The sequence below is a fragment of the Mustela erminea genome, chromosome 17 (genome assembly GCF_009829155.1).
Source record: "Mustela erminea isolate mMusErm1 chromosome 17, mMusErm1.Pri, whole genome shotgun sequence".
NCBI lineage: Eukaryota > Metazoa > Chordata > Mammalia > Carnivora > Mustelidae > Mustela > Mustela erminea.
Window position 1 is genome coordinate 30,914,368 of NC_045630.1, and position 12,591 is coordinate 30,926,958.

General features: G+C 52.7%; 1 protein-coding gene across 4 annotated transcripts in view; it reads left to right on the top strand.

Annotated features, from left to right (window-relative positions):
• Positions 1-3,466, top strand: part of NVL (nuclear VCP like) — a 98,401-nt gene extending 94,935 nt beyond the window's left edge. For 3 of the 4 annotated variants that reach the window (XM_032319084.1, XM_032319086.1, XM_032319089.1), the window contains one exon: positions 3,174-3,466. In XM_032319084.1, the coding sequence (XP_032174975.1) occupies positions 3,174-3,218 (45 nt within the window). In that variant the 3' untranslated portion in view covers positions 3,219-3,466. The other variant, XM_032319085.1, reaches the window with a different exon arrangement.
• Positions 3,467-12,591: the final 9,125 nt, after the last annotated feature.

Here is a 12,591-nt window from a genome sequence, read left to right on the forward strand (position 1 = left end):
CTACTGTCCATGTTGAGACCTTGAGGTTACTTTCCTGGGTATTTATTATCTCCCAGTACAGTCTCGTCACGCTGCTCGCTCTGGCATCATTCCACCGTCAGGAAGGAAACCTCACTCAGACGGACAAGCCGGATTTTGTTCTTTACTTCCTCTGTTAAACCACCCCAGAGCAACCCTCTGGGGTGGTTTAACAACGCTGCTCACTGGCAGCGTGTTTTTCACACCCACTGCCCCCAGCTCTTCCTTTTTCTTCTCCACACGCAGGAGTAGATGGTTCATTTCCCAGATTATTTCCACCCCATGGACAGTCCCAGGAGAACAGCTCCTCAAGTCAGAGTTTCCAGCTGTGTTTGTTTTGTTTTGTTTTGTTTTTAATTTATTTGACAGATCGAGATCACAAGTAGGTAGAGAGGCAGGCAAAGAGAGAGGAGGAAGCAGGCTCCCTGCTGAGCAGAGAGCCCAATGCGGGGCTCGATCCCAGAACCCTGAGATCATGACCTGAGCCGAAGGCAGAGGCTTAACCCACTGAGCCACCAGGTGCCCCCCAGCTGTGTTTTAATGGGTTACCTATGGTCCGACTCGTTACGTGTGTCGAGTCTCTGCTGTATGCGTGCCAGGCTCTGTGCTGGACTCACAGAAAAATTGCAGGGGACAGGCTACTACACATAGAACACGGATCGACCTGGGCACTCGATCCCATCGGTGTTAGAACGTGGCTTCCATGTAGCTTTTGCTACATGGAAGGGACCAACTACATGACAGAGGCAGTGTGACTGATTTTATTAAAAACATCTGTACCTGTCATGCCAGACGTTATCAAAGACTCTGCGGATGTCCTAGTGAGACTTAGTACTAGTGTAGTCTTCATAGTTTGGGAGATCGTAAATCTCTAAATATTTGATTTCTGAAAAACTTAGCGAATAAGAAGCTATAACTTCCCTTGGGGAAGTAGGCATCATATGAATTTTGAATAAATATTAAATAAAGCAGACGACCAAGCTGATTATTAATTTGATCTTTTAAAAATAAGGCAGGGCATCAAGGTGAAGCCCCACACTCCCACTGGTTCTCATGAAACAATTACTTACAAAACTAGTGACAGCTGTTTGTGGGTGGGGGGGAGACTAGCTTCCCTTGGGGCCTTTTTATCTTTATTGAACTTTGCACCATATGAAGGTCTTACCTAGTCAAAAAAAGTAAATACTGAGGGGAGCACAGCTGGTTCAATTGGTGGAACGTGTGACTCTTGATCTTTGGGCTGTGAGTTCCAGCCCCACGCTGGATGTAGAGATTACTTAAAAAACAAAAAGTTTTGAAAAATTAAAAACTAAACAGGTGCCTGGGTGGCTCAGTCGTTAAGCATCTGCCGTCAGCACAGGTCATGATCACGGGGTCCTGGGATCAAGCCCCATGTCAGGCTCCCTGCTTAGCAGGGAGCCTGCTTCTCCCTCTCCCACTCCCCTTGCTTGTGTTCCCTCTCTTGCTGTGTGTGTGTGTCTCTCTCTCTGTCAAATAAATATATAAAATCTTTTTTTAAAAAAATAAAAAATAAATATTGAAAAAAATAGTAATTTAAAAGTTCCAAAAGACCAAAATAGTAATAATAGTTATCTCTAGAAATAAGGATTAATTTTTTCTGATCTGTATTTTCTAACATTTTTGCAATAGATCTTATCTTATAATTTTAAAAGTTATTTTACTGTAAGAAAGGGATTGCTCAGGGCACCTGTGTGGCTCATTGGGTTAAGCCTCTGCCTTCAGCTCAGGTCATGATCTCAGGGTCCTGGGATCGCGCCCATCGGGTTCTCTGCTCAGCAGGGAGCCTGCTTCCTCCTCTCTCTCTGCCTGCCTCTCTGCCTACTTGTGATTCCCCCCTTTCAAATAAATAAATAAAATCTTTTTAAAAAAAAAAAAAAAAAAAAGGAAAGAAAGAAAGGGATTGCTCTAACCTGGTTATAATGTAGGGGTGCTTAAAATGTCTTTACTGTAGATTATTTGGCACTGAAACTGATGTACAGAGGGACTGTTTTACCCTATTTCAGAGTTAATTCATCATTTCACTAATTCCTACTTTATGTTCACCTTTGAAACTGTTTGACAGGTACTTGAAAATCACTAAAACAAGTTACATAGATTTTTTTTTTCTAATCCGTCTTTCAGACCGGAGGTGAACATTAAGTACAGTCCAGGAAATGGGTTTCCCTAGTGAATGGGAAACGCCCTCTAGTCAGGGTCTGACTTCTCGCAGAGAGAACAAACAGAAGAGTTTGCCTTTCTCTGCCTGACCCAGGATTGTGGCCAGGATAAAAACTAGTGGCCGTAAAGTCCCCTCTGAACACCGGACAGACCTCATACGTGTGGGACAGACCTCATCGTGGCCGCTTGTGCGAGTGTCTCAGTGTCCGCCAGACGTCGGGAACGCGGCTGTGCCTCTAGCACGGGGCCCTGGGCTGGTCGGCACATGCCATGCTAAGGCCATTTGTTGCTGTTCGAAATCATGTAAATGGCTCTACTCCGTGGTCTTTTTAATTCCTGCTTAATTTGTGCTGGGGACCAGATGGTGCGACTGAAAGTTGCTGTGGAAAACCAAGCAGACTGCAGCAGCAGGAAAACTGCAGGAAGACCGAGCTGGGAGTGGGGGCGGCTAACCATACTGATCTGTTTTCCAGAAGCCTCAGTAACTAAAACACTGTGATAATGGGCCATGACCTGACCCTAATACATAACTTCTACAAACAGTCCATCATGCTGGTCCCCACACCAGTGACAGAAAGACGGGCACTGATGTGGGGGCAGCTGGGGGAGTCGGCCTCCCAGGTCCCGTGTGGGCTGGGCACACTCCACAGAGCTGCAGGTAGAGGGACTGGGGGGCGTCCCTATCACGGTGTCGTCCCTCATCACGGTGTCGGCAGGACTGGCTTCTCCCGAGGCCACTCCCAAGGCCTCCCTGGGCCTGTCTGTTCTTCATCCGCCTTCCTGCAGAAGCACTGGTCCCGCTGGCTTAGAGCCCATCGTGGGGGGGGGGCGGTTCCTTACAAATTCACGGCCTCCCTGAACACCTGACCTCCAGTCACGGTTACTGTGCGGTCCTGGGGGAAGATAGCATGCGCATTTGGGGGACGCATATCAGCCCCTGTCACACTCACGAGCTCTGTCTTGTCCTCTGTTCTCAGGACCAGGTGATGTATGAAGCTCTGCAGCGGTCCCTCAGCCGGTGACCCCGGCGGCAGCGGGCCCTGGAGCAGGTCAGTGTGTCCAGCCGGCCGAGCTGCCCGCTTGCCACCTGATGCAGAGGGCGTCCCTTGTGAGCATGTTACTCCCGGAGTGATGTGGCCTGTTGGAGCCGAAGACTCTTTCCGTCTGGCTAGCTGGGCGCGGGAACACCACCCTTCTCTTTAACAACAAGAAAGATGTTTAACTGTTAAACTAAACTGATAACTTTTTTTAAATAAAATTTTGAAAACAGTCTCGAGTGTACTTCAGCAGAGTTGCGATCACAGTAAAAAGAACTTTGCCCTAAGCCATCTGAGTGTAAGTTGCCTGCTCGAGGCCCGGTCACCCCCAAACACTATGATGTACGTCTCCCGCGCCCCAGGCTCCCCCGATAGCCAGCCGTCACACTCAGGAAACCAGCTGTGAGATGTGGCCGTCCCGTGGCCCCCCAGGTCTGCCAGGCCTCTCTCTCCAGCTGCCCCAGGTCGTCCTTTTGACAGAAGGGCCAGGAGTGAGCTGTTCAGTCTGTTCCTATTTCGCTCCCGTTCCCTCAAAGTTGGAGCACTTCCCGTCTCCTGACTTCTGACTCTCTGGAAGGTTCCGGGCCAGTTACTTTGTAGAAAGCCATCAGCAGTTTGTCAGTGGTATCCTCATAGACCCACCCCAGGTACGCGACCATGGTTACGCGACTGTGGCAGGACTTTGACGAAGTGCGCTGTGTTCTCACTGCGTCCTGTCTGGTGGTGCCGTCGGGGTTTGTCCCGCTCCTGACGCAATCCCTATGATCCCGTGGGAGGGTGGTCCTGCTGGGCTGCTCACACGTGGCTCTTCTGTGGAGGGCAGTGCTGGAAACCATGAGCCACTCCCTTCCTTGTGGAACATGCGACTCTCAGGTTGCCCTGGGTCTGGCCGGTTGGGAGCCCCTCCCTTGCCTGTGACAAGTCCCTGCAGCGTTCGCAAGGGCCGCGTCTGTGTTCGATATCGTCGCTCATTCGCTGTGCTGCTTGCGGCGTGATGTCACTGCAGACATGGGGCACCTGTCTTCTTTTCCTTCCATTCCGCACTCCACCTCACGCTAAGGAAATGTCTGTGCTACTTTGAAGAAGAATCAGTGGGGGCGCCTGGGTGACTCTTGGTTTCGGCTCAGGTGGTGATTCCAGGGTCCTGGGCTCGAGCCCCACATCATGCTCCCTGCTCAGCGGGGAGCCTGCTTCTCCCTCTCCCTGCCCCTGCTTGCTCGCTCGCTCTCTCTCTCTCTTAAATAAATAAAATCCCCCCACCGCCGCCGCCCAAAATGGAGAAGCTCCAGCAGATGAAGTTTCCAGCAGACATCATTAGCTTCTCTTCCCTCCGTCCCAGCACTTGCTCTTCCTCCTGGTCACCCGAGCTCAAGCCTTGAAGGGTGTTCAGTTCTGAGCAGCGGTCAGGCCTCTGTTACACAGACGTGTTTCTGCAAACTCCCCTTCCCTTGGCCTCAAGGGCTCGGCCTCACGCTGCCATTGCCTTGCCTTATTGACCGGGGTCTGCCGCTGGGCCTCCCGTTCCAGTCTCGCAGACACTGAAGCCAGGGCTGCCTTTCCAAAACACTCCTAAATGACATGGAGACAGAGGGTCGGGTCCCTCAGGCCTGACCTCAAGATCCAGCCTCCATGAGGAAGAGCAAAGGGCTAAGACTCTGGGCCTTGAGGAGTCTTGCAGGGCTGTGGGGGGCAGGGGTTGCAGCCAGCAGAGACTGGACCCAACCAGTCTGCACCACCGTGGGCCCCAGCGCTGACCCCTCACCGGCTTTCCTCCTCATGACCATGTGCTAACTCTTGAGCATGTTCACAGACACGCCACTCGTGAAGAAGCATGATGTTTAGGTTCGCAGGTGCTAATAAACCCATAAACCCGTCCCATACACGCTTTGCTGTGACTGACCTCCCCGCCAGAGGCCCCTTTCCTCTGCACAGCTCCCTCCAGCTGGACCTTAACCCCAGCAGCCTCGCCTCGAGCTCCTGTCAGCTCCTGGGGTTCGGTTCTCAGCCCGAACTCATTAGTCTAATTATACACGGACCTTCGTGCTGTGACATCAGCCCACCCTCAGCGCCTGCCCTGTCTCCCCACCCCAGCCCTGACTGACGTGCACTCATTCCAGGGAAGCTCATTGTTCTCAGAGCCTCTGCTGGGGAGGCCCCCACCCCCTGGAGCACCTCCTGTGTCCCGACCCACCCAGTGCAGGGCGTCCGGGGCCTGAAATACCACTTCCTGAGAAGCTTTGCCTCATCCCTCCCTCTGCTTGTGCGTGGGCCAAGTTTCGTGCTGACGTGGCCAGTGGCGCCCACATGGGATCCTCCTCAAGCGCGAGACCCACGTTCTCCACGCGGCGCCCAGACCCCTTTCTGCCTCCGCGGCACTCGGAATAAGAATAAAGTAACTGTTGGGACGCCTGGGTGGCTCAGTTGGTTAAGCGGCTGCCTTTGGCTCAGGTCATGATCCCAGTGTCTTGGGATCGAGTCCCATGACAGGCTCCTGGCTCCACGGGGAGCCTGCTTCTGCCTCTGCCTCTGCTGCCACTCTGCCTGCTTGTGCGCTCTCTCACACTCTAACAAATAAGTAAATAAAATCTTTAAAAAAAAAACAATAAGAACAAAGTAACCGTTGAGTTGCATAGCCAATCTCTTCCCCACAAGAAGCTGTGTTAACACCGGGGAGATCTGATGTTTCCACCAAGGTGTCTACCCAGGTGGGACCTGGTAGCTCCGAAGAGGAGCCCTTGGGACTCTTGGGGGCGCGTCGTCTGCTGCAGGGTTATTGCTCAGAAGGATTCCCAAAAAAACACTTGTCCCCGGCTGAGCAGCCCGAGTGTGCCCAAGACTCTCAGAAGACACGGTTGTGGGAGCTGGGCCTGCATGAGCATTCTCTAAAACAGAAGGCTTTAAAGATTATTTATTTATTTATTTATTTATTTGACAAACAGAAATCACAAGTAGGCAGAGAGGCAGGCAGAGAAAGCGGAGGAAGCAGGCTCCGTGCTAGGCAGAGAGCCTGATGTGGGGCTCGATTCCAGAACTCTGGGATCATGACCTAAGCCGAAGGCAGAGGCTTTAACCCACTGAGCCACCCAGGTGGCCCTAAAACAGAAGGCTTTAAAAAGAGATGATGTGTGTATGTTTTACACCAAAATTCTAATTACCTTGTTTTGCGCAGACAGGAGCACCGGCTGTCCCACTCTGGCTGGCTGTGAGGGAGCCTGGTGAGCGGAGTCTGGGTTCTCTGGAGACTCCAGGAAATTTTGCTGGCTTGAACTTTGTCAGAATTAACCGTGTAGAATGCAAAGTGAGTGTCACGATCACCAGGGGCTTGAGAAGTGCAGACACTGAGTGAAGGAAGCAGCTGTGGCACCCAAGGAAATCGTGTTTCAAGGTACAAGGTGCTGTCTAGAAAGGGGATCAGCAAATTAAATCGATAAGCACTTTGGGGGCACCTGCTTCATGTCTGCTGGTTTTCAGTTGCCTCCTTGATTTTTCCCAGCTCACGAAGAACTTACAGTCAGATTTTCCAGCCCTCGATTGCCACACTCAGTTCATGGTCCAGCTTAGATTCACTTATTGGAAATGCAATTAGGGCGCCTGGGTGGCTGTCAGTTCGGCGTGTGCCTTTGGCCCAGATCATGATCCCGGTGTCCTGAGACTGAGTCCCGCATTGGGCTCCCTGCTCAGCGGGGAGTCCGCTTCTCCCGGTCCTGCTGCTGCTCCCCCTGCTCGTGCACGCGCGCTCTCTTGCTCCCAAATAAATAAATGAGTCTTTAAAAATAAATAAACGATAAAGTAGTGGATGACCTGTCTTTGAATTCAAGCGATTAGTATCAGAGGCCTTAGGCAGCAGCCGCTCAGTGGACGTTGAGCTTGTGCGGAACGGTCGAGTGTTTAATGGCTGTCGGGTCTTTCCGAGGAGCTCATTGTCAGTGGGCTCCTAGGGCAACATGGAACCACAAAGGTGAACGTGGGAACCGTGACGATACAGTGGAATGCGTGGTTTGCCTGCTTATAGTGGAAGCTGTCAACTATACACGTGTAGAAGAACAGCGCTTGGATAACCATGAGCAAGTTGCTGTTTTAGTGGGTAACCTAGTCCAAGCAGAAGGACTCCCTGAGCGCCCCTTGCTTGGATTCTCCACCCACGTGGCCAGCCTCCCTCCACCTGTCTGGGCCCGCGCCCACGCCTCCCACGGTGGATTACTTGGAAGGGAATCTGAGACAATGTATCATTTACTCCATAGGTATTTTAATTAAGTGATTTTTAAGTATGGAGGGTGGAGGCGAAGAAACAGCGCCTTTATTGTTCTTCCTCTGCAGTGAAAGATGGAAGGAATCAGGCAAATGGGGAACTCCCGGGACAACAGAAGGCGCCCACCTCTCTGCGGCAGTGTCAGAGGCCAGCTTGTGTCTTCCAGGCTCTGGAAGACAGTGACCATGTCCCCACAGGGCCGCCTCCAGGGGTCTGAGCACATCCGGCTCCACAGCCCTGTGGATTTTGTCTTGGAAAATATTACCAGCAGCTTCCCGAGTTGTAATGCCACAGCAGGCATTTGAATCATCTGTCAGTGTTTCTCAACTCAGGGTTACACAAGAATCACCCAAGGCTTTTCAAAAACATGCCACCTGGGCCTCACCGTGGACGGGCTGAATCAGAGTCGCTGGGTGGGGAGCAGGGAATCTCGCTCACACACTCTCCCAGGCGATTCTGATTCCCAACCCCCCCACCCCGAGGAGGACCCCCAGAACCTCACTCTCGCAGTTTAAAGGTGGGGAGCCCCAGGAAGGAATTGTGCGGGAACACACACTAGTGATGCCCAGGGTGGAAATGCGTGGCCAGTGTGTTCTGCAACCACAGGGGCTCGCCAGCCTTGAGATGGGGGAGGTGATGATCTGGCCCCCTTTTAGATTGCTCTCGCCATGGTTTACCCCCAGCAGTGCATGGGCTGTGGCGGGGACAGAGAGCTGACTCAAATGGGCTGTGGCCCCGGTGCCTCTTCTCCAGGTCACAGAGCTCGCCTGAGTGCATATCCCTTGGCCCCAGAGAGGGGAGCAGGACCAGGGACTCCCTGCCCGGCCTCCTCAGCACCCACAAATAGCTCGCACACTCTCTCAGGCTGCAGTCCCCTGTGGAGGGAGCCAGGCACCCAGGCCTCATGCCCAGGTTCCAGGCGGTAAGACTCTAGATGCACTCCCCCATCGTGCAGAGGGCCTGGGGTTGCCATTCTCTTGTGGCAGGTTTTCCACGAGCAGGCCAGTGCGAACCTGAGTTCTTCCAGGCATGCACTTGACCTTCCCTAGGCTTCTGCAACCCCGAGCCCAGTGGCAGGCCCTCTTCCGGGAGCCTCTGGGGAGGGGTGATGGGTCTAGGGCAGCCTGAGCACAGGTCATCACAGGTCATGACCACAGAGCAGTGTTTTAAACATGAAGACGGAACACCCGCCATGTGCTTGGCTCACTTCTCTGTCCTTCTGTCCATTCCCTGGAGTACTGAGCACCTTGCTTCCCAAGCACCTGAGCACACAGACTTCAGCCTCTGGCAGCCAGCGCGAGTCTGGAGGCAGAAAGGCCAGAGCAGCCCACTCTGTTCTGAGCATCTCGCTGCTGGACGGGTAGCATCTAGATCACACGGTAACCCTCAGGGCACCCCATGGAGAATGAAGCCAGGCTCTGCTCCAGCTGCCTGTGGGGACCAGCATCCAGTGGGGCATCAGGGTCCTACAAAGTGAGGCTCGGACCTGCTCAGCTTTTCGGAACAACTATAGGTTTGTTGCACATCCACACATGGGTAAGACCAAGCAGTGAGTCAAAGAGCTACTGCATCATCTCACTTGTATGGGGAATCTAAAAAACAAACTGACGCAGACGCCTGAATGCAGAGGACTGATGGTTTGGGTGAAGGGGATCAAGAGCACAAACTTCCAGTTACCAATAAGTCGCGGAAATGCAAGCACAGCATGGGGAAACCAGTCAGTAGCATCCTAACAACATCATGTGGTTGTCCAGGGCGAGCACTGCGGAACTTACAGAATCGTCGAATGTATGTTCTGCACCTGAAGTGAATATAACATTGTATGTTAACTCCAATTTTAAAAGCATTTTCTAATTAAAAGATTTGGGGGGCACCTGGGTGGCATCTGACTCTTGGTTTCAGCTCAGGTCATGATCTCAGGGTCGTGAGATAGAGCCCCGCGTTGGGCTCCCTGCTCGGCCAGAAGCCTGCTTCTCCCTCTCCCACTCCCCCTTCTTGTGTTCTCTTCCTCGCTGTGTCCCTCTCTGTCAAATAAATAAATAAAATCTTAAAAAAAAAAATCTTCATAAAAACAAAGATGCACAAATGTCAACATAATGGTCCCCTCTGGGAGGGCTGCCCAGGGGTCCTCTGTGATGTGTGTTCTCGTTCATTCTTTCTTTGTCCACTTTACTGAGGCGCAGATGCATCCAGAAAGCTATGCAGCCTTGTTTACGACTTGATGAGGTTGGAGATAAGGACCCACCTGTGAAACCATTGCAACAGCCTGTGCCATAAATCTGTCAGCACCTCCCGCCCTCTTAATTAATTTCCTTATTTGTGATAAGAACAGTTGACACAAGATGGACTGTCCTTCTGAACTTGTAAGTAGTATAGTTACTTGTAACTATAAAACTTGTAACTTGTATAGTTAATAAGCACGGGCACTGCACAACACCATCGTCATTCTCATGGTGCGACGCAGACTTTGTACCCCCGACTGGCGTCCCCTGTGCCCCCTCACCCTTGCTTTGTTTCTGTTAATGATTCTCTAAGGTGTATGTATACATTTTCCGTGCTTTCCTGTATTTATGACATATTTCCCAGTGAAAACAGAGATTCAGGGATTGCTTTTAGGAAAAGCAAGCCAGCCGGGTGGGCAGAGGGATGGTGATTATCAGGCTCTAAGTCACGGAGCCAACTTTCTGTGTGTTCAGGCCAGCAGACAGCAACCGCAGGATGGGCAGAGCTGGGCGGTGGCCAGCCCTGAGTCACCGAGCAGACGTGCTCGCCTGCAGGGGTCAGCTGGTGCGGATGCATGCGTGCCTGCCCGCTGCACATGATGAGATCTGTGCGAGTGGTTTCAGAGCAGACAGACAATGCCTTTGTCTCCTCGCTGTCTGCTTTTCCTTCCCCTGCAGCCACCAGGTGTTTGTGGAGCTCACACACCTTCTCGCTCTGTTGCCGTGGGCCTCGTGGGGCCCGCCAGGTCTCAAAGGAAGGAGATGCTTTGGCAATCCTGTCGGGTCTCCAACCATGAGAGCCTGTCCCAGGTTCCCACAGCAAATGCAGCCAAGTTCACAGACTCCTAATTGAGTCTGGCAGCCACCGTCTGAAGGGCAGAAACATAACTGGGAGGAGAGGTTTCACTCATCTGCTCAACAGATATTTATGGACAGGCACGTGCCGTGAGCCGAGCCGGGCTCCATGCCGGTCACTGGCGGTACTGCTCTAGCAGAACCCCAGCCTGTCCCATGATCTCTCCCGGGGGTGGGGGGCAAGGTCGGTGAGCCAAGAACACAGCGCACAGAGCAGGGGCAGGGGCTGAGCGGGCAGGGGCCACCGGGGGCTAGTGCACTGCGGTATGCAGACAGGTCATGCGAGGGAATGCGCTGGGCAGCAGGAACCACGGGGCAGCCTCTGTGCGGGCTCTGAGTGTGACCTCCGACCTGGCCTCACACCACCTCAGAGACCAGGGGCCCCCCAGTCAAGGGAGGAAAGGCTGTCCACTTAGTCCCAGCGTTCCACCAGCTTTTTCATCAGAAGTTTGAAAAGTAGGGGCACCTGGGTGGCTCAGTGGGTTAAAGCCTCTGCCTTCGGCTCAGGTCATGATCTCAGGGTCCTGGGATCGAGCCCCACATTGGGCTCTCTGCTCAGCGGGGAGCCTGCTTCCTCCTCTCTCTCTGCCTGCCTCTCTGCCTACTTGTGATCTCTGTCAAATAAATAAATAAAATCTAAAAAAAAAAAAAAAAAGTGTGAAAAATAGTGATGCGCGGCCTTGGGGCTGAATTTTAACCCATTCGGTCCTCCCAGGCCCCCTGGGTGGGAGGTGTTGGTCCTCCCTCAGCACAGGAGGAAAGTAACCCTAGAGCACGCAAGGAGCTGGCCGCAGCCAGAGGGCAGCCAGGCAAGTCTCCCCCGCTGAAAATCCCTTTCTTCGAGGAAACAAAGCACAATTATGGGAAGTTTAAAGGTCTAAGGTTTAAATAATGCTGCAAGTGTAGTCACAAGGCAGAGCAGTGACTCATCCAAGGAGAGAGGCTCGAGTCCTCGGAAGTGCTGGCTGCGGGTCAGCTGGACGAAGGGGAAGTCCAGGGCCCGGGTGGAGTGACCAGCTCAGGAGCCGGAAAACCTCTGTCATATACATGCGGACGACTCTGCCATTTATTTTTCTGTGGCTACAGGAACTCCTAGAAATTGATGGGAAAGTGGAAAAAGGGTATACAAGCCATCCATAATCTCATTTTCAAACACCACCACTGTTACCATTTTTCGAACGTTTTTCCCCAAGTTTGCCTCTGGTCGGATGGGTCAAGTGGTCTTGTCCCTGATCCAAGGTTACCGTCGCTTCCCGTGAAGTTGGTCTTGTGTTTCTGCCTGGCCGGTCACCTGCCTCCTTTCCTACCATCAGTCCAGGAGGCAGAGGGGCCTTGGGACAAATCTGTCTGCCTCGCCCCTTCCCCAGAGGCACCTGCCGGCAGGGACACTAGAAGAAATGTTGCCCCCAGCTCTGCAGGCCATTCCTATCGTTGGGACATCCCCTTCCTGAAGCTTGACACGCAACGCCACGGGAAGCTGATGAGAAGCAGAGCAGACTGGGCAGGTCACTCAAGGTCCGTGGAGTTTCTTTTTGTCTGTTTTGTTTTTTATTTTTTATTTTTATTTTTTAAAGATTTTACTTATTTACTCGGGACAGAGAGCACGAGTGGGGAGAGGCAGAGGGAGAGGGAGAAGCAGACTCCCTGCTGAGCAGTGAGCCTGTTGCAGAGCTTGACCTCAGGACCCTGAGATCATGACCTGAGCCCAAGGCAGACACTTAACCTACTGAGCCCCCAGCTCCCCTGTTTTGTTTTTTAAACCCTCTTCTTTGCTGTTGGTGAAAACACCCAGGACTTTCCCGCGCATACGGTGCTCCTTGTGGTCTGTCTGCGTCTGCTTTGGCCGCGGCACGGCTTGAACGACAAAGGCTGCTGGTTGCTGTGTTGGTCTCTGGGAATCTGGGACCAAGGTGGTGGCAGGGCAGGCTTCATGTTGATACTGGATGCAGTTGCGTTCTCTCCACAGGGCCCACGGCCTCCTCTCCATGCTCTGGCAGCTCCCCTCCAATTCGGGCACAGGTCCAGCTCGGGG